Source organism: Chelonia mydas, chromosome 1 (genome assembly GCF_015237465.2).
Source record: "Chelonia mydas isolate rCheMyd1 chromosome 1, rCheMyd1.pri.v2, whole genome shotgun sequence".
Classification (NCBI taxonomy): domain Eukaryota; kingdom Metazoa; phylum Chordata; order Testudines; family Cheloniidae; genus Chelonia; species Chelonia mydas.
Genome location: NC_057849.1, coordinates 98,546,145 through 98,566,922, shown reverse-complemented (window position 1 = coordinate 98,566,922; position 20,778 = coordinate 98,546,145). Strand labels below are relative to the sequence as shown.

Sequence of the window (20,778 nt, the reverse complement as noted above, 5' to 3'; positions counted from 1 at the left end):
GGGATCTCTTCCAGTTAGAGCTCCATAGGTAAAGACGGTTAGTTTTCAGGGCCTTGTGCTGCCTTTCCAGAGCTGCTGGCATTGTTCCTTTCTCCTTTTCCTCCTTTCCATAGGGCTAGCAGATTATGTCCATGTTCAGAGAATGGATTTCTAACAATGCTGTATTTGCCTATTGTGTACTACTGGAGAATTTACCAGACTATGGTCTGCACAGGATTGACCAAGAGTGTCTGAACAGTGACTCTCCTTGAGTCAGAACAGATTTTTGAGTAACTTTTCATTTTTATCAGTACTTAGCTCATGTTACACTTAGTGTTAATATGAGATGAACAAGCTGTAGTTACATCTCAACTAAAAGAAACCTTGTATTAAACCTTGAGCCCCAAACCTGACCCCCCCCCCCTTTGGATATTTTAATCTCCTTTTCATTTCATTAAACCCATCAGTAAATTCTAACATTTTGAGTTGAAGAAATAGGATTTTGAAGCTAAAAAGCTTTGCAGCAAGCCAGCCCCAAGTGATATTGCAGAAGATGCCTCCTGCATCTGTCAAAGGCACTTCTGACATTTTTTTTTTACATAGACAAAACAAGCTAGCAGGATTATTTCTACCTTTTACAATGGCCAAAAGTGAGCTGGGCATTTCACACAACAAATTAAAGGATGTAGCCCCTTCCCAGAAGACCTTACATGTATAGGCTCTGGTCTTGCGTTGTGTAGTGGGCGGTGTGCGTATGTTGCTGCGGCATGCACTTGGAGCTCCACTGAAATTAATACAGGACCATGAACTCATTTTAGATTTTGACTAATAAGAGCCACACCAGGGAGGGGATAGAGTGAGGAAAGACATTTCTGTTTGGTTGTGTTTGGGGACAGCCAGGGGAGTTGAGAGTGAAACAAACTACTGCTTATTATTTTCTAGTTACAAGATACAGAGGGATAATGAAATTGAGAAATCCAGCAAGTCAAATGATAACATCTAACATTTTCCAAAAATGATTATGGAAATGCGTTGTTCCAGTGGATCCCAGCCTCACACCTTTAACTCATTCAAGCAGTATTAAATTAAATATCTCATCAAATTAGGGCATAACAAAGCAAAATTTCATCCTTGGACACAGTCACTTATATAGTATATCATCCTTCTATAAGTCGACACAACCAATTTTTGAACTATTAGTCCAATTATTCTATTCTATTCTATTCAGGGTTTAATATCCTGTACATTATCCTGGAATTTTAGCAGGATTTGGTGAATAATAGGCTGATGATATGACATCATAATTCAAATCAAGCAGAAATTCAGATGAAAAATGCTTCAAAAATGTCTTTACAAATTGCCTAGAGCTCTGTAGGCCCTGTGTAAATAATAAACAATCTATTAACAACATTGCAGTCACTTACAGCTTCATTATTAGGTATTTTTAAAAGAACATACTTAGATAACCATAACTTAAGTTTGTCAACTGTTGAAAGCAAGAATTAGAAATGAAGCAAACATTTTAAGATTTATAGTTTATTATTTAAAACTTTATTATATATATTTATTATATAAATATTATTATTATTATATAAACTATTACTGGTTCAGCATAATGCTATGGAGTGGTTGGGGTACTAATTTATGCAAAACATATTTTTGTTAAATGAAAGCTTATGTTACAACTGTATCTATTTGGCTATAAGGAGTCAGTTTAATAATAGTTTGGAAAAAAGTCAGTGTTCCAAAGATTAATTCACATGTAGCATAACAGTGATAACTGGACTTATATTATGTGTTCTTTTAGAAGGGACCAATTTAGTAAACAGCACGCTTGCCCTGTTATCACTAAAATAATAGGTTAGAGATTTAAAGAGGGAAAACAAGAAAACAGCACAGAGGCACATGAAAACATGATGGTGTGCAGTCCTCTCTATGTGCATAGGTAACTGATATATATCAATCAGAATTCTACACATACATCCAGAGGGAAATGTCTGTTTTTCCTACATGAAGCGGGAGCAGAGGCAAGCTGATTTCTTTGTTTATTCACTCTGAGGTTTAATTTCATCCTGCTAATTTGCAATAGTGAGCTAAAATCCAGAAAAAGCAACCAGTTTGAATATATTCTATTCACCATAGCTCTTTCCACCTCCGGTTTTCTGCAGACCGGCAATACCAGTAATTATGGTATTACCCTACATTAGCCTTTCTAATTCCATTAGATGGAATGTGCCTTTAAAAAAAACCCAACCTTTTATTTTCCTTCACATTATAAAAAAATCTTGTCTTTATCTTAAACACCATTGACTTAGTTGAAGTTACACTACGGATTCATTTAGTCCCAGATCTGAATCTTCTTACTGGCAAACATTCCTAATAAGATCGCATTTCTAGTCTGTACTTAGTTTTCTAGTAGTTAAAATGCTCTATCAGAATACAATTCTTAATCAACATTTTAGCAAGAATTGAAATATCCTTAAATCACTGGTGACAAGTGGGGCTTCAGATTGTTCGTGTTCTACGATACATTCCACACCCTCCACAGAGCCAGAATAAGCCATTCAGTCTTTCCCCAGTATCTGAGTGAGATAAGTTTATAATTTTTAGCATAAATAGATTCCAAAAGGTCACTTGGTGATAGTGCTGGGGAAACCTTTAAGGTTTGGAGATTCAGTATAGCTGTCTCTTGGAATTTGAGCATTTCTCCTTTTTTCCCCCTTCAATAGCCTTTGGAGTCCTCTCTTTCTCTGCATCCCTCCGATAGCATCCCCTAGTCCCTTAGTCTCGCTCTTTCCATAAGCCTCTGCCCTCTCCTTTCCTGAAACCCTATACTTGCTACCGTCACATTCCCTCATTTCCACAACCCTGCAATAGGATTCTTCCTTCTTGCCCAATGCATGATGTATCCTATTGCAGGGCTCAGCAATATTTCTGCTGAGCTACCTCTACACTCAAATTATGGATGCATCTGGGCATGGGATACTTGATGTCAGCAGCAATAAGATCAAAGAATTGCTGGGACAAGTAACAGGATCTTCCAAAATTAGGGAGCAAATCCTCAGTTGGTGAGGTGTGGGGGCAACCATAGGGTGGAAGCCATAGCATCTTAGAAGGACGGAGTGGGGGACTACAGTAGCAGTTACAGTTGTGTGATGGGTTACAGCCACAGGCTTTTTGAAGAGTGGGTGTGTCACTGGGAGCCCAAGAACTATTAGTTTACAATATATACTATAGTTTTGTTTAAACAATTCATACAGATGAGACGCCAGTTCTAGGCACAAGGAACTCAAGCCGTATGGTGACTTCCTCTGGAGATTTCATGTGTTTGTTTCATATTCAGTGCACACAGTCTTAAAAATTCAGGGCCTAATTCGCCTCTCACACCTGTGAAGATAATGGAGTTACACCAGTAAAACTGAGCAGAGAGGAGAACAAGGCCTTCAGGTGCATGCTTATAAAACGCATACCTGTACATCGCTTGCACTTTGTCAGGGACAGAACTACAGCCATGTTGGGCAGGCTTACTACTGCTATATCATTCCTGGTGAGCATGGTGATGTATAGATGGATAAGTCAAGGTCCCTAGCCTGAAAGGATTACAATGCAAGGGCCAGACTGCATGTTTTAACATTGCCCTGAATGCAATGATTGCAACCGTTGGTAGACTTTACACGGGCTGTGTGAGAAGAGGGAGAAAGATGAAGAGACTCCTGGCTCCTTCCTCCTACTGATCACCCAGGCAAGGGACAAGTCATAATCTCGCCCTACATGTGTTCAGAATTCCTGCACACATCACAACAGGGACCTTGGACTCGCCATAAGATCACAGAAACTAGAACCTAAAAAAGTGAGCCAAACTGCATGTAAGGTAAACGTGATACAATTTCAGTTCCAGTGTGTAGAGAAAATCTATTGTTTTCTTTCAGGAGGTAAATCATTCTCTTTCTCTTTTTTCCTATTTCTAAGCAGCTAACAGACATTTTCTGCTTGCTTTCACAAGCGTGGCAGCTTTTCTGCTTCTATACTTGTGCAATCTTCATAGTTTTTATTGTTCTCCCTTAGTCCCTGTTTATAAATTTCCTTTTTCTTATACATTTTTCCACTGGAAATTCACTAACATTTTCACCTTCCTTCTCTGAAATTAACTGCCATGTTCTTACTGATGCAAAGGTCAAAAGTGGTGATGTTACACTTCCATTTTATCTATCAGAAAAAGTCCCATCACAGGTGGTGCTATTTTGGCACTACACCCAACACATGCCTGGTCCAACACTTTCCATTTGCCGATTCCATGTACTAGACTTGCTCACATCACCACTCTTCTGGGCCCACTTGGAAGAGTCTGTATACAGTGTAGAGAAGTGCTGTGAAACATAGTTTTTGTCAGCTCCGAAGCCTTTTGGGTGTGGAGCTAGGGAAGCAACAATGCTGGCAGGTCTGACACGGGATTTCCCCACTGGCAAGCTGGGAATGCAACACAGACTATTCCTGCTCCCAGCATCAGAACTGGTGTCTGGGACAGAACTGGCTGGTGTTGTGCTACTTTTCTGCCAGTCACAGAACATCACCGACTCCCCATTCAGGCACTTTAGCTAGGCTGATTTAGGGCCTGACCCTTTACGGTGCTGAGAGCCAGATGCAAAGTGCTGGGCACCCTCAATTCTCATTGACTTCCATGGTATTTGAGGACACTGAACATCTGGGATTGGGCTCTCAGCAAAATGGCTCACTTCCTTGGCTCACTCCCATGCCTTTGTCTCCTTTTCCTCAGCTCTCCCTGCTCTATAACCTGGGAGTCAACCCAGGATTTCCTGATTATCCAAATCTCACTTTTGGAGAGTTGATGTGATTCTTTAAGCAAAAGTGATACTTAATAACACCTGTGGAAAGCAGAAAGTGCCTAAAGCTTCAGTAAATTAGTTCCCAGAATATTTCCCATACATTTTACACTGGAATAGGCGGAAGGAAAATAACAAAAAGAAAAAAAACAAGACAAAACAGAGAAGGAGGGTCATGCTCATTCTGCCAAGGTCAGATCATGAATGATTGTGAAATGATGGCCCTATGAAAGCACATCATAAACAAATATCCTATTTCTTTCCAGAGTATTTAAACATGGGTGTATTTTACAGGATTACCCAAAAGTCTTATGGCCAGATGTAGGAGAAATGTGGTTGGCTACAAATTTTAGGTAGGGTCATATGACCTTTTTGGACTTTCCTTCACTATGTCCATTTCAAACAATACCGTATACATTTCATTTTCATTACCAAAACCTCTCATTAGAGTAACAACGTTCTGAATGTCCTAAAGGTGTGGTATTACAAAGAGTGGGACCCAGTCTGCACCCAGCAGCTTCTACCAAGTCAAAGCTGCAGGAGCTCCTCATCCTGCCTGGGTTGACCAGCTGTGAAAGCAGATCTTGGGGGAGGGGTAGCATGTGTTCCCCTTCCCAAAGGCGGAGTCTCTGACTCTGCTCAGCCTGAGTGCCACATGCGGCATTCAGGCACTGGGAAGTGTCAGGGAGCAGAGTATAGGCAGCCGTTCCTTGATGTCCCACTCACAGGGAGTGGAGGCTGTTTGTCCCTAACAAACTAACAGCTGGGGAAAGACTGCGTGGCCCTCCATGTCTCAAAGATCTTTCCCTTGCTGACAGGTCTATAACAACTCAGACAGAGAGAGAAGGGGGGCGACTTGGTTACTCCCCTCTCTCCCTGCCTACCGGAGCTGCACAGAGGTTGACGTAATTGTTAAGTCCTCTGCAGCTCCAGCTGCAGGGGGGATGGATGAGGTTATTGATACATACAGGGCTGCGTGGATGGGAACAGGGAGATTATTTAGGTGGCGTCCCTGTCTCCTGAGAAGCTCCACAACTCATGCCTGCAAAGCAGGTATATTCCCCTCCTCACATCCTTATACCTCAGGCCAGTGTTCCTAGACTGCAATGGGAACAGCCTGCACTACAGAGCCTGTTGGAGCTTATGTGCCCCATCCCATTCTGTAAACTGGGCCTACATTTGGGCCCAATGAATTTATAATGAAATTTCAGATTCTCTCAAATAGACAAAATGTTTTAAAAAACAACAGTAATTTATGTGTCAAGTGTGCAGTGGCAAATGGGATTCTAGTAGATCTACTTTGTATTCAACACTAGCCCAAAGTGACTAGGAGGATGGAGTGCAGGGTACACTCAGCAGGTACCAAGAGGAAACAAAGCTGGAAAGGAATTTTTAAAAAGAGAGACTAATTGTCGCAAGTTCTCAGAGGAGACCAACAAAAATGATAAGGTTTGGAAAATAACGACTGTGAAAAAAAGAATTGAGCATGGTGAGTCTAAAATAATACAGAGACAAAAGTGACAGACTACAAATAGGCAGAGGGATATTATAAAGAGGACAGAGAGCAATTATTCTCACTACTCGCTGTCAAAACAAAAAGGAACAAAATTTTTGCAGCAGGGGGACAATTTAAATGACATTTTAGGAAAACCTAATGGAATAAAGCGTCAAGATCCAGTGGAGTTGCCATCGGAGATATTCAGGACTCAACTTTACAACACATCAGTTTGGGTTTATGTTTGTTCTTATTAGGACAGAGGACCCATTTCATTATGCCATTCATGGAGACACAGACCTGAGTTGATATCATTGGTTTCTGAAAAAGAATAATGTGCAAATAGTGCAAATAGCACTATGACCGTCTGTAATTCTTGAATGCTGGTACAGTGGCTTCTGGATATTCTGTCCCAATATGTCTTCCTCAAAGATTTTCTTAACTTGTGACAAACGAAATATATGGAGCAGCATAAAGCGATCCAGTGTTGGTCCATTGTGTTCCAAGACTAAAAGATTTCCTGATAGAAGGCTTTAGTCTTATGCTCTTGGGGAAGTGAAGGTTTTCTTCTCTACCACAATAGCATCTAAGAAGTTTTACCTCATGAAATACTTTGGTTGGGTAAATAGCATGGTAAATTCAGATTTCCACCTCACGGAAACATCATAAAAAATTTCTTACTGTCAGAAATACTCTATCCTTTTTTGCAGGTTAGTTTGACTGGACTCAGATTGGATTGCCATTCTGTTGAGAGCAAATCTGTACCTGGAGGGGACAAAAATCCTCTGTGGTTCAGTTTCAATTAATTTTGCTTCTTGAGGTTCTAGAGCAACTTTGGAAACTAACTGTGAGTTGGACCTATTTCCCTCATGGAAAATAAAACCAGTCAGGCAGATATTGGGTCTGGTAATCAATGCTTACCTTAAGAAGGATGGTAAAATGCCACCTTCCATCAAATAAGTCTTCATTAGACCTCTGCTCAAGAAATCCTACCTTGGACTCTGATCTTGTTAATTATTCCTGGCCTCTAAACTGCTGTTTTTACAAGGTTATTGAGAAGGTAGTGCAGGACAGTTCTCATATAATCCAGAGTCTTCACGCTTCCTTGATCTCTCTCAAACAACTGAGGTATGATACAGAGACTACAATGGACTTGGTGACCTTCCTCAGTGATGGTATCCATGCTGATTCCTTTAAATATGCCAGCAATGTTTTGTTGACTGGACTATGGCAGGGATGGACAGGATTGCATGTGAGTGGTTCCATTCCATTTTTTCCCCCAGAAAGATACCAGAAGGTGGTGTTGCACAATTGCTCATGCACACTGAGACCTCTCATACAGTATGTGGTGTTCTAAAGGGGTTTATTCTTTCAATTCTCTTGTTCTACATGTACCCTTGGATAAGATAATGAAACAGTTTGGGCAAGATGATTTAGTTGGGGCTGGTCCTGCTTTGAGTAGGGGGCTGGACTCGAGGACTCCTGAGGTCTCTTCCAACCTTAATCTTCTATGATTCCAAGACTATCAGTATGCAGACGTCTTGCAGCTGTGTATGTCTTTCACTTAACCCAGATAGTGTGGTATTTTATTTCCTTTTACCTAATTGAGACAAGAGATTGAGGCTTGGAGGAATGTGATTTGGGACTAATGCCAATCCAGATAACATAGAGTCCTAATTGTTTGGAGGTATGTGGGATAGTGACTGGCCCCATTACTGAAGGAGTTTGCTCATGCTTTGTTAACAAGATTTGCAATTTAGGGATACTCCCTGATCTCTGAGAGCATATGGCTTAGGTGGCCAGAAGTCCTTTTTTCATCTGCATTTGGTCTTTTCATGATCATCCATGCCTTTGTGACCACCCATCTGGATTACTGTAATGCTCTTGATATGAGGGATGCTACTGAAAACCACTCTCAAGCTACGGCAGGTACAGAACATGGAGATCTGCTTTCCTAAGCTGTAGCAAGCATATTACACATCAGCTCCAAATATTGTACTGGTTTTCTCTCTGGTTACAGATGAAATTCAAGTTGTTTCTATTGATCATCAAAGTCCTAAATTGTGTTTTGGAAACCAGCTTCCTGAAAAACTGTCTTTTCCACTATCTACTGTCTTGATCATTAATCAGCAGATGAGCTCTGGCTAATGGCCCCTAGGTTTGATGTCCTCTTTGTCTCTTCTGTAAGGTACTTCGTGCAAAGGCTTCAATCCCAATGGAGCTAGGGGATAGGCCTTTGACAAAAACCTGTAGAAAAACTAAACCTGGCTTCTGGCCTGTCTAGTTGGGAAAAAAATTGCCCTGTACCACATGGAAAAAAACTGTCCACACCCAACAGGAAGCAAAATAAATTATTCTTTGTGCGTGTGTACAGCATGGTCTGGGCCACCATGTCGGAGAAGTTCAGGACTTCAGGAATACCCTACTATGAACCAGGTCAAGTGGGACCCAGGTATGGGGTGTTACTGGGTCCTGCTGAGTAAGGTCTTGGCCTAAGTATAGAAGGAGTCTTATATGAACTCTGCACACCAAGACCACTTTGGCCAGTTCAGGGTAACTAGGATGAAAGCAGTTTTGTGACCTTCAGTTTTCTTTAGGACACGCCAATTAGTGAAAGAAGATAAAATTGCAAGCCAGGAGAAAGTTCCATGAAATGCTGCCTAAAGGGGAACACCTGGTACTACATTTTGTTGCAAATGGGTATATGATGGGGACTCCCCAATTCTTGCTGAAAGACTTCTGCCTTTAGGACAATTCTTCTAGAATACTCTTTTATTGCTTTAGCCAGTCTGCTGTACAGTTAAGGTGACCTGGACCCAATATGGCCCAAGTAAGAGGATGATGACCTCTTCTCTCTACACATCATCTCTACTCAGATGAACAAAAATAAAGGAACAGACTTCCCTAGCAGCATTATGTTTTTCATGGTCTAGGTACACAAATACTGCTGAGCAGATGGACTTTATAAAAGATGTGCTTCCCTCGGATTAGCCTTCTGAACACTAAGAAGGTTAATTTCTCTCTCTCTTTGGGCCTGTGTGTTAGCTCCTCACCCTGACAGGGTCACATTTGAGGAAACATGTAGTTAGTCCAGGATTTGGAGCATTCATCGTCTTCCCCCATCATTCATTATGAGACCCAGTAAGTTGAACAAAGCTCCCATACTGCTTGGGTAACCCAGTCCAGAGACTGTGAAAGAGTAAACCTGTTGTTGAAATAAGTAATTATGTAAGATCCTTTCAATGGAGGGCTGACTGTGAACACGCTCAGGCAGACTAAATGGAGAAGTGCTGAACTGGAAATATCAGCTAGCCAATGCAAACCTTGTGTACTTCTGATGGGAAGGAAAGTAGGTGATGTGTAAGCAGGCATAGTCAAGTCTAGGATATTCCTGATCCATTGCTAGTTGAAAGATTCCATTTTAATCCTCTGAGGTTTTATGAAATTGTTCACTCACTTCCAAATCCTAAAAAAAAAAGAAAAAGGTCTGATATCTCCTTCTCTGAGGCCACAAAGAATGTGGAATAAATCCATCAAAGTCTGTTTGCCTGGGCCTGGGAACACTGTTCCCAACCCCACAAACTGTTACTCAGTTTACAGAGAAAGGAAGGGAAGACCACTGTTCTGGGAAGGGGAAGAAGCAGGAGGATATTAAGAGGACACCCACAGGAGACTATGGAAAAAGACCCAGGAATTCAAAAAGATAACTTCCCACTGGGATTAAGAAAAAATCCTTCAGCAAAGTCCATGGAGGGAAGAAGTTGACTGTCTGAAACCTTTGCTCCTCTGCTGAGGGGCTCAAGAGAATGGCTTGGGTTTACTTCCAGGTACAGAAACAAAAGAAATGAGCACTCCTTTTTCCAAAAACTGGAACTATGCTTATGCTTGTCAGGGAACCTCCTGACTACAAACAGGAGATTTTTCCTGCAGAAAAGGTTTTAGGATTATTTTCAGAGAAGTCAACATTGGAAGATTAAATTTGTTGCCCGACAGGCCAGGTAGGGTTGAATCCAGGTTTTCTTCTAAAAACCCCTTTTCAAAGGGAAAAGTTATCATAACGAGCTGGGACAAGGCCCCTGCCCCTTTTCACTGATGACTCTCTACAGCTTAGTAAGTCACCAAGGACTAGCTGAGAGTGTTTGGGAAAGCTTGAGATGGTCCTGGTCAATATCTTTCAGTTTATAAAAAGATGAAGTTTCCTGTTCCTCTCTTCCCAGCAGATTATTTACAAATGAACCCCTCAATCCAAATCTATCCAGGATTCTTGGGTAGCTTCTTTTCTTAACTCGTTTCTGGGAAGGCAGGAACTGGCAGCTATCAAATAACTAACCTGGATGCACAAGATATACAGAATACACAGATGCTAGAAACAGTGAGGCACTCAAATAGAATATTTGTAGAGACAGACTCCCTTTTCTTATCCAAAGTATCCTTTAAACTGATGTTGGACTCTTTGGGTACGTCTACGATGCAATTAAAAACCCGTGACTGACCCGTGCCAGCTGATTCAGGCTAAGGGGCTGTTTAACTGCAGTGTTGACATTTGGGCCCAGGCTGCAGCGTGTATTAGCCTCCCTGTGCTTTAGCCCCAGGGCTTCAGTGACAGGAGGGAAAAGGATCAAGATCCACAGAGGGCCTGCTTGGGGACAGAAGGGGTACGCAAATCATTTGTACAAGCTCCCAGAGCTCTCATGAGCTTCTGCAGGCTCTTCGCCTGCTTTGCAGTTCAGACCTTTCTGCCTCACACCTACCCCAACTGTGCACAGGATTGGTCATACCAGTGTGGAGTCAGCATATGCAAGAATAACAAGCTAATGTGCCCCTTACCACTGCATAACAAAAGTTCACAATTTTCCCCCAAATAGTCTTTTCTATGGGAGGAAATCCACCAGTTATGCTATAGCACACTTCTTTGATCTCTCTTGTGAATAACAGCTACTTTTGTTAATAATATTGACTATATTTTATGTGAAAAATCCACACCCGAGCAATGCAGTTAAACCGACCTGACCCCCAGTGTAGACAGTGCTGGGTTGACCGGAGACCTCGCTACCACCTCTAGGGGAGGTGGAGAACCTAAGCCAGCGGGAGAATCCCTCCCGTCGGCTCAGGTAGTGTCTCACTGAAGCACTAGAGCTACCCTGCTGCAGCGTTGTAAGTATATACAAGCCCAGCATGAAGGAAGAGCTTGGGGGCCAGTGTTTCCTGACTACACACACACATTGGCACAGGTGCTAAGGAGCCCTCTCCCAGAACAACAGCCCCTTGGGAAGGCAGTGGGAGCCAGATGCTACAGACAGACAGAATCCTTACTGAGGGCTGGATCCCACTCCCACTGCAATAGGGGAAAGACACTAACTGACCTCAAGGGGAGTTGGGGCACTCCCAAATACAAGTCCTAGCATGAAGATTGTTTCCAAGATACAGTAGCCTGGGTTCAGACTTTTCTAAACAAAGACTGTTATGACAGGGCCTTTGTGAGCAATTCCCTTGCAGATCAGATACTGTGTAAATAAAAGGATTCCAGGAAGGACCACAAAAGCTACTACATAGTTTGCCAAATCACTTGAGTTCACATATCATTCAGATGCCAAAGGCCTGCTAAGAATATTATCCATACATAGCACTACATATATCATTCTTTCAGCTTAGCCCAGTGGAGCCTAAAGCACTCAACCAAAGTTACAGTTTTGAACTGTGAATTACTAATCCTAACTTTAAATTTCACTTAATTTACATGTGATTTTTGAGGCAATATTTAGCTCTTTCTTTTCTGGTTGACCAATCAGGTTCCTTTAAAATATTTACAACTTATTATTTATGTAAAAACTTAATTACACTTTTATTTTATCTTTTTGCACTCCATTTGTCATTTTTGCTTGATATCAGATTTAAAAACCCAACTCAGACGACTGGTAAAGACCCTTACAGAAATGATATTGTACCTAATATAATACTTATAAATACTAATATAAAACTCAGATTGCACAAGAATACTCAATCTGAATATATTTTAAAACTAATTTACTATTTGTATTATATATAAACAACAAAAAGCTTCTTTGGTTTTTAAAGTACTTTTGGTCAAATTTATCAGTCATGTAATGGTGGAGTAAGTTGCATTTTGGCTGAGAAAATGAGGGTACATGGTAAAGTGTAATGTAGTTACATTAAAAGGAGAGCTGTTTTTTCTTCTACCCTATTAATAGCTTTTCCTGCTACCTTCAGCTTGCTTTTTTGGAGTGTAAGTTATTCATTTTGTAAGCCATGTGGACCAAGTTCTGTCCTCATTTAATTTAGATTTGTATCACTTTATTATCTCCATTTACTGCAGTGGAGCTACTCCAGATTTAAACCAGAGTGAGAGCAAAATTTGGCCTACTAAATGCCACATAAGTGCAAGATTCACTATCTTGCTTCTTGAACCCAGTCTATGATCAAGATCTATTTTATGCCACTTTTAGATTTTCATGGGGGTTGTACCTGAATTTAGTCCCAAGAAGCATACGTTACAGCAATTGTACAATGCACTTCTCTTTGAAAAATTACTGAAGCTGTATTACAGTAATACTTTGCTTTCATACAGCACTTTTCATCTGCAGATCTCAAAGCCCTTTACAAAGAATGGTGATTTAGTTCAACAATGTCCAAATCAGACTCAAACAATAAAGTACAAACACAAATGACACACCAGGTGGAGGTCCAGTTTTTGGATCAGTGGTGTATACATCGTGTTAGTCATTCCCTTTTTTCATTACCTATGCATAGGCCCCAATCCTGCTACTATTAAAAAGTTAATGAAAGTTTTGTCGTTGGCTTCAGTGCAAACAGGACCATGCCCATAATGTTATTCCAAATAATTTGGGCAAGCAGAATCTTTTTTTCTCCCTAGGGACTACAGGAGTGTCTAAAATACCCTAGAGTCCACCTGTGATCCTAATTCTTACTAACCTCTTTTCTCAAATGCAGGGACCACTATGTCAAAGCATTTTAGTCTCCAAGATATAGTAGTCTGATTTCAGCCTTTTCTCAAACAAAGATTACTATGACTGTTGTATCTGTCAAACTGTGATAAATTATGAGAGCTGATTATTGTATTTTAATGCAAACTATTGTTGACTAAGGGCATCAAACTTTGAAACCAATTAACAACAAACTGTGATCCTAGAGGTTGAAGACCAATAATTTATCTGTGAGCAACCGAGCCACTCAAATCCCTTGCATTTATTTTTTCCAGGCTTTCAATTTTGATTAATAACATAACAAAAAACATGCAAGACTGAACAGTATGAACCAAAGCTATATTTTTGGACCTACTGACATGCAAGTTCTAATTTAATAAAATAAAAAGAAAAGCAGGAGTGGTGTTTCACTATCTGCACATTAGGATTTCTAAAAGCAATATATGGAATATTTCTTACAAGATGGGATGGGAAGAGTTATTATTGTAATTTTAACATCTCTCTAGGACACACAGCGTGAGATCCCTCCTGTGAGACACCTTTGCTTTGGAAAAATTAAGTAATCAGATTGTTCAGGCTTTTCTTGGCTACACATTTATAATACAGCCATAGAAACTCAGTGAAGAACTTTGCAGGAAACATTGCACACAGAAATCTATTTACTAATTTTTTTGTTATGAAAAAGTAGTAGTATATAAATGTTAAGAATTCCAGCCAGGTCACAAAATAACTTGCTTATCCAGGGGTGGTGGGTTTGTTTGTTTGTTTTTTGGATAGATCTTTATTCACAAAATATACAGAAATGTGGAAACTGGTTAGTAAAGCAGCAAATCTTTATTTGCCAAAGAGTTATAGAAGCTTCTAATCTAATTAGAAAGCACTTGTTACAATAAAACTTTCATAAAGTGCTGATCTAATCAAGAAACCAGCATTCCGGGGACAAAGTGCCATTAAAATAATACTTTTAAAACAAATTAGAAAAGTAATGCTTCCATAATGCAGGATCTTTAAATGCCATATCTGTAAGGTTTTTGTAATTTTATGCTACGAATATTGTAAATTACCATATATCCCTCACCCCAGTTATACAACAAAAGGTGTACTCTTTTGATAGGGTTTTGAAATTAAATTTATATGGGCTCATGAGGTACAAGGCATAAACATAAACAAATATTCTATTGAGTCTGTCCTTTGAATGTTTATTATTTATCTGCTTCTTATTTCCCTGAAAAAACCCACCACTGGCATTGTGTATACCCAGCAAAATGCATTTGTAAGATATGTAGCGTGTATCAATCAGAAAAATGTGAAAAATCATGCATGAATGTTCTCTCTCTGTTACTTACACTAAGCATAGACATAAGGGGAACAGAACAAAGAGATACAGGAAGATAACATATGATGGTGACCTGAAACAATTATCCAGGCTGGCACCCAAATATCATAGTGATGGACATGTTAGTAGATACCGTAGACAGTGAAGGGCAGACCAGTAACTGTATTATAATAATAAATTATTATTCTAATAGCCTTATTCTGAAATGTAGGCATAAATGAATCACAAATCTGCTCTGATCTTTCTAGAATTTCTAATATGCAATCTTTCCTGCATTAGAAATGTGTGCAAACGGGGAAGATCTAACTTCCAATGTATATCCACATATCATAAAGTAAAGGAATTTATTGGGAATATTTATACACTACCAGTAAAAAGTACAGATCTGTACATAGTCTTGCATCCTCAGCTTTACTACAGAAGATTTTTTTACTTATAATTATGATTATTTTTCACTTACATTTTATACAAACACACTTCAGGCATTTCAGTTTGTGTGCAACTAAATGTTGGGAACATCAAAACTCCCCAGGCTTTTTAACGTGATCAGGTTTGGCTGTAACTAAGATAAACATACTTAGCTGCAACTTTTTTCTTTCAAAAAGAGGCAAACTGGATTATAGCAAATAACCTTTAAGATAATTAACTGACAATGCTGCAACTAGCATAAAATCTTCCTTCAGGCGACCCCTAATTTAAGTATTACTGGCACAAAGTGGAGACAGATTGTGCATCACCACCGCAATATTTACATAGCAGAAACCCACAGAGCAGGAAACGTGAGACTCAATGATGCACTAAATTAGGAACAATCATATTCTAGTGTTAATTTGCTTTCCACTCTATCCAAATCTCAGGTCCAGAAATTGGTACAAATACATAGAAAACATTCCCACTTTTAATTATTAAGAGCCATATTTGGCAAACAGTTATGCACATAAGTAACTTTATTCACACATGTAAGCAATTGCAGAATTGGACCCCCATAACTAAATACACTGTATCAGATATTTTTTAAAAATAAAGAATTTCAAATCTATTAATTTCTTCCCACAAGTAATACCAAAGCAAGCAGGATGTATTTTTTCTTCCATGCTACCTGTCCTTTGATTGCAAATTATTTTCATATGACAATATCATCATGATTTTTGTGAAATAATTTAAGAGTATTTTTAATTTTCTAAGCAGCAAATAATTTTATTTAAAGGATAAAAGTTAAGACAGGCAGGAAAATAAAGAAAGTGTATTTGTAAATGTATTTGAGAAGTTCCATATTTATCGTGAATATTCTAGCTTTATTCTGTCCTGACGTATATTTTGCTAATAAAACCATAAGTTACTATATACTTTTTATTGTAAAAACAAACACTCCCCACTACATGCTTCAATTTTTCCTCAAATTTAAATATTACTCTAACTGGTATTCTATATGTGGTATTAATAAAATATTTACCTTTCCTAATCGCTGATGGTCTTCAAAAGCAGAAATCAGTTCTTGTGCCCACTTTATTTTTTCAGGGCTTGGAGAGAACTGTTCCTGGACAACAGCAATTTGGTTAGGGTGAATCACCTGCTTACCTACAAAGAAGATTAATAACACTAGAATCATGCATCAACAAACAGATGTTCAACAAAATGTTCCAACCACTTGAGGCTGTTAAACGCCTCATAGACTTTATGTTAAATAACTAATTATTTGACTAGATTTCTTGTATTATTAAACTGAATAACAATCTTTTGCTAGATACTATATGAACAAATATAACTAAAACAGAAGCTGTATTTGTTACTATTCAAAAAATACAATTCTTTCCTTCCATTTCAATCCATACATCTTCCTTTTGTCATTACAGGTGTAAGTGTTAGACAAATCTTGTCAATAATAATTTAAATATAATATATATCTTTACATTCTAGCAGTATAAATAATAGCATCAGAAACTGACAATTACTGTTTTATTGAAAAATTAAACAACCTGAAAATGATATTTAAACAACAAAACAAGCTATATTTCATTGATAGCTTTTTTAATTCTACAAAAGGATTAGTCCCTACATTCCCATAATTTGTTTAGCAACTAAAAAATATTCAAAATTCTTCCCCCGCCTTAATGATTAGTTAGTTACTGCTGGTGCATAATACTTTTTTGTTATTTGTTATATTAGTGAACTTAAAAGTACCTAGAGGCTTAGATGGACATCTTTTTATCCTTTCTTGCATAAATATATATAAAAATATAATAAAAAGAAATCAAATTTTCCCTGTTAATTTTAGTACAGATTTTCACATTTGCTTGCTGAGTCAGGTATTAAGTTTTAATTCATACTGTATATGCTTAAATTAAACAATGTCTATATTATTTGTTTTACATTTTTTAAAATAGCATTTTACATTCTTAATTTTTTCAAAAGGAATTTTCACATGGTGGTGTGATTTTGCATGGTTTTATATTTAAATTAATTTTAAAATGTTCATTATAAAGCAATTATACTGTAATATCCCTGTTTACTTAAATGTTCATGGTTGAGACTTTAATTTTCTTTTACATCAAATAAGTATAGTTACCAATTCAGGGACTGATCCTGCAAACCCTTAGTCAAATGAATAGTCCTTCCTCACAGAAGTGGTCCCATGTTACTCACATGCACAGAACCACTCAAGATTGGAATCTCTCACGTGAGTAAGGGCTGCTCAGTCAGACTACCTGTGTGCATAAATACTATTCGGGGCCCTAAACCTGTGTCAGGATCCCCCGCACCATCTGGTATCCAACTGATCCAATGGGACTCTGGATGAGTGCAGAGGTCCATGCTAGTGGATCTCAGTGAAGGATCAGGGCACATGTAAGTAAAAGTTTGTGGTACTGGTTCCTAACTGTGTTTTTCCAGGTAGAAAAGCTATTTTTTAAAATTCCCATTTAAACTAAAAGTTGGATACGTTGAATATAAATAAATTATTTCATGTAATAATTCATATGTATTACTGTGGAAATTAAGCATTCATTTTTAAATGATTTAACAATTCAAAAAAAATATTTGCAACCATCAGCAACATAATATAAAATTTAGTTTACATAAAAATACATTTGTGAACCAATTTAGCTGAAGACGTATTTTATAAACAAGTAAGAATTGTTCAGAATTATCACATTTGTTAGAAGAATTTGCCATAGAAGCTCAATTTTATTTTATTTCCTGTTACACAATCCTTTATTTACAATCCTCAGGGCATCCACATATTCAGGTTCTGACACTCCAATCCACTACTGAAAAAAATAATTTAAAATTGTAGTTTAAAACTTTAAATACTTTAAGGACTATTTCGTTAGAAAGAAATTAAATGAACAGAAAATTTCTTTTGCTAATATATTTAATATTAATTGTATTTAAAGAGAATTTTTAATGAAATCAAAAGATAGCAATAAGTGAGTAAATTACTATTCTTCTTGGTTTTAATTTGCTTTATTTTTAATAGTTAAACTGGTAATTCTGAAATTGAAGATTGTGTACATAATTCATAGTGATGCCTACAAAGCTTAATGAAAATATTTTTCCTGAAAATTATCTATGTAAAATTATAACAAAGACTTAAATTACAATTAAAAAATCAAAATCTCAATATACATTATTTTTTAAAAGGCAACTGCATTTCTATATTAAAATTAGTTTTTAAAAATGTATTTATAGTAAAAAACTGCAATTTGTTTAGCATTCCCATTGGTGAACAGATTATAGAAAATATAATGTAGCATTTGTTTTGTGGCCTGAGTTGCCTTTTGTCACATCTTATGTATCCAAACAACTGTATAATAGAGTTTAATGCCATGCAGGAATGAAGCAAATATTTTAAACTGAACTGTTGTTATTGACGAGTTACTGAGAGGGTGCAAAATTGGAAGACATTAAAATTTATGACCATGAAATCCTTTTTACAGTACCACTTGATATATTGTGCTTTAAATCAATACCTGTCAAGTCTTTAGGTAACTATATGATGGTGTCATTTTTGTCTTCTACAAAAGACTGCAAAAAGAGAGAGGAAAACCTATAGTGTTTCATATTTATATCTAGCTTCTCAGCATGTAGCACTGCAGTAGCTATAATGACTAAGTCAGCTGTTAAAGCTTTATTCCAAGGTTTACTTATTTTTGGATATAAACATTCCTAAAGCTGATGACCATTTATATAGACAATGCATTGATTTAAAGTCCATATTTTATGGTACTGTAAAACATAAGCTGCGGTAAAAGTAAACCTATTTTTAAAATAATCTACACTGGCTAAATGATGATTGAAAACATGCAGTACATACATGCACATTTATTGCAGAAACAATAGGCTGCTTACAATGTCTAATTTAAAAGAAAATGAGAAGAAAACAGATACTACGGTGGTGATGGTCCGATAAGCATTTAAATAAATAGAAAAACCATTTTATATTGAGTAATTATATTTCTGAGATGTGCACACTATTTAAACTTCAATAAACATATTTTGATTACTTTACATTAAGGGTTACAATTCACTGCAGGCCTATGTAAATATATACAACTTTGTTGAGTATTCTGGAGTTGCATCAGTTTAGGAAGACAGTGAATTTGGCCCGATGAGTCCCAAATAAGTACTGTATCTATTTTCTGTGTATCTTGCCAATTAATTGATTAATCATTACTTTAGCTGTGTAAAAGATTTAGCTCATTTTAGTCACACCTGTTGTCTTCAGTGGCATTAGTTGTGAGTAAAACTAGCAAGATTTGACCCAAAAAACTTTAAAATACAAGATAAGTATTCAGAACTTCTATTAACGTAATAACATCAAGATTTTATTACCACACTACTAGACAGCTGTATGAAATAAGGGGGTCATTAAGCAAAAACGATCCACAGCCTTCTGCCCAGTGGAAGATCATGGACTATGACTTCACATCTGATTGGACTATTTATCAGATTATATGCTGGGACATTCTATTTTTTGAGATTTCCTGATTCTAGCCACGGAGAGACACAGGGAAAAGGCAAAAGCTGCGAGTTCATGTTAATGAGCTCAGCCCCTTCTGCAGATCTTTAAAGCTAATATAGAAAGGCCAAAGACCCTCCACGGCTGAGTTAGGAATGAACTGCACTTGACACCCTGAATTGTCAGATGTAGCCTTTCTACTTATGCCATATCTGAGTCTAACAACTTCAGTCATATTTTTGTATTTTTAAACGATTTGCAGCTAGGTACTGCCAATTCCACTGTTACCTCTCCAAAACCCCACCATACTGATGTCAGATGACTTCCTATACACGATCAGTTGGACCCAAATGTCATCAATGTTAGTGATGGCCACATTTTTCTAATTTATACACTAAATAAAATGGCCTAATTTTCAAAGATACTTAGCACCTGCAACGCCAACGGACTTCAACAGGAGCTGCAGATGCTCAAGACCTTTAAAAAACAGGTTATTTTATTTAGGTGCCTAAATTAGAAAATATTGGCCTGTGTGTCTTAGCCTTCAGCAGGTGGTGAAGTCAAAGAGCCCTGTCATATTCCTTTTGACTTGAGCAGAAATAGCATTGGGCCCTGAAAGTCCACAGGGACATAAATAATATTCCATAGCTCTGGTACAGTTACAATTTTGTCTCTGAATCTAGATTCAGATTTTGCAAGTACTGTACCAGGTTCAACAGGGAATAGGGCAGAATCTGTCCTGAAGAGAGTCTAGAATTACTATTAATTAAATGAAAGACAGGGTGGGGAAGGTAATATCTTTTATTGGAACCAACTTCTGCTGGTGAAAGAGACAAACTTTTGAGTTTACACAAAGCTTTTCTTCAGACATTCTATGTTGTTTTTAACATCAAAGTGTGAAACATTTAGACTAACTTTAATTTTCATTTGATATTTTTGTTCAGATAATGAAAGTAATTTGAAGTACCATATGCCATTACTTTTACTTTGAAAAGTGTCGCCTCTTGTTATATCACTACCTCAGGATATATTCTTTCAATAATGAATAGCTTACACTTATACAACTGTCTTGACTCTAATTTGAATTATAATTTTTGAGAGAAATCATTTAAAGTGTTAGTACTAATTTCTAGAATTCTAGAATGTATAGCAAATGGTACATTTCTATTGCAAAAGCACCATCTTTTGGTTGCTGCGATGTCTCACTG

At 37.7% G+C, this 20,778-nt stretch overlaps 1 protein-coding gene and 1 long non-coding RNA gene across 4 annotated transcripts in view; one reads left to right on the top strand and one right to left on the bottom strand.

Annotated features, from left to right (window-relative positions):
- CLYBL (citramalyl-CoA lyase) overlaps positions 1 to 20,778 on the bottom strand; it is a 222,111-nt gene that overhangs the window by 1,433 nt on the left and 199,900 nt on the right. For 2 of the 3 annotated variants that reach the window (XM_043535105.1, XM_037896411.2), the window contains exon 7: positions 16,067 to 16,191. In XM_043535105.1, coding sequence (XP_043391040.1) covers positions 16,067 to 16,191 — 125 coding nt within the window. Of the gene's footprint in view, positions 1 to 15,073; positions 15,176 to 16,066; positions 16,192 to 20,778 lie in introns of all 3 variants that reach the window. The other variant, XM_037896412.2, reaches the window with a different exon arrangement.
- The window catches only part of LOC119565919, a 122,506-nt gene that overhangs the window by 36,135 nt on the left and 65,593 nt on the right, over positions 1 to 20,778 (top strand). The gene's annotated exons all lie outside the window — the stretch shown is intronic.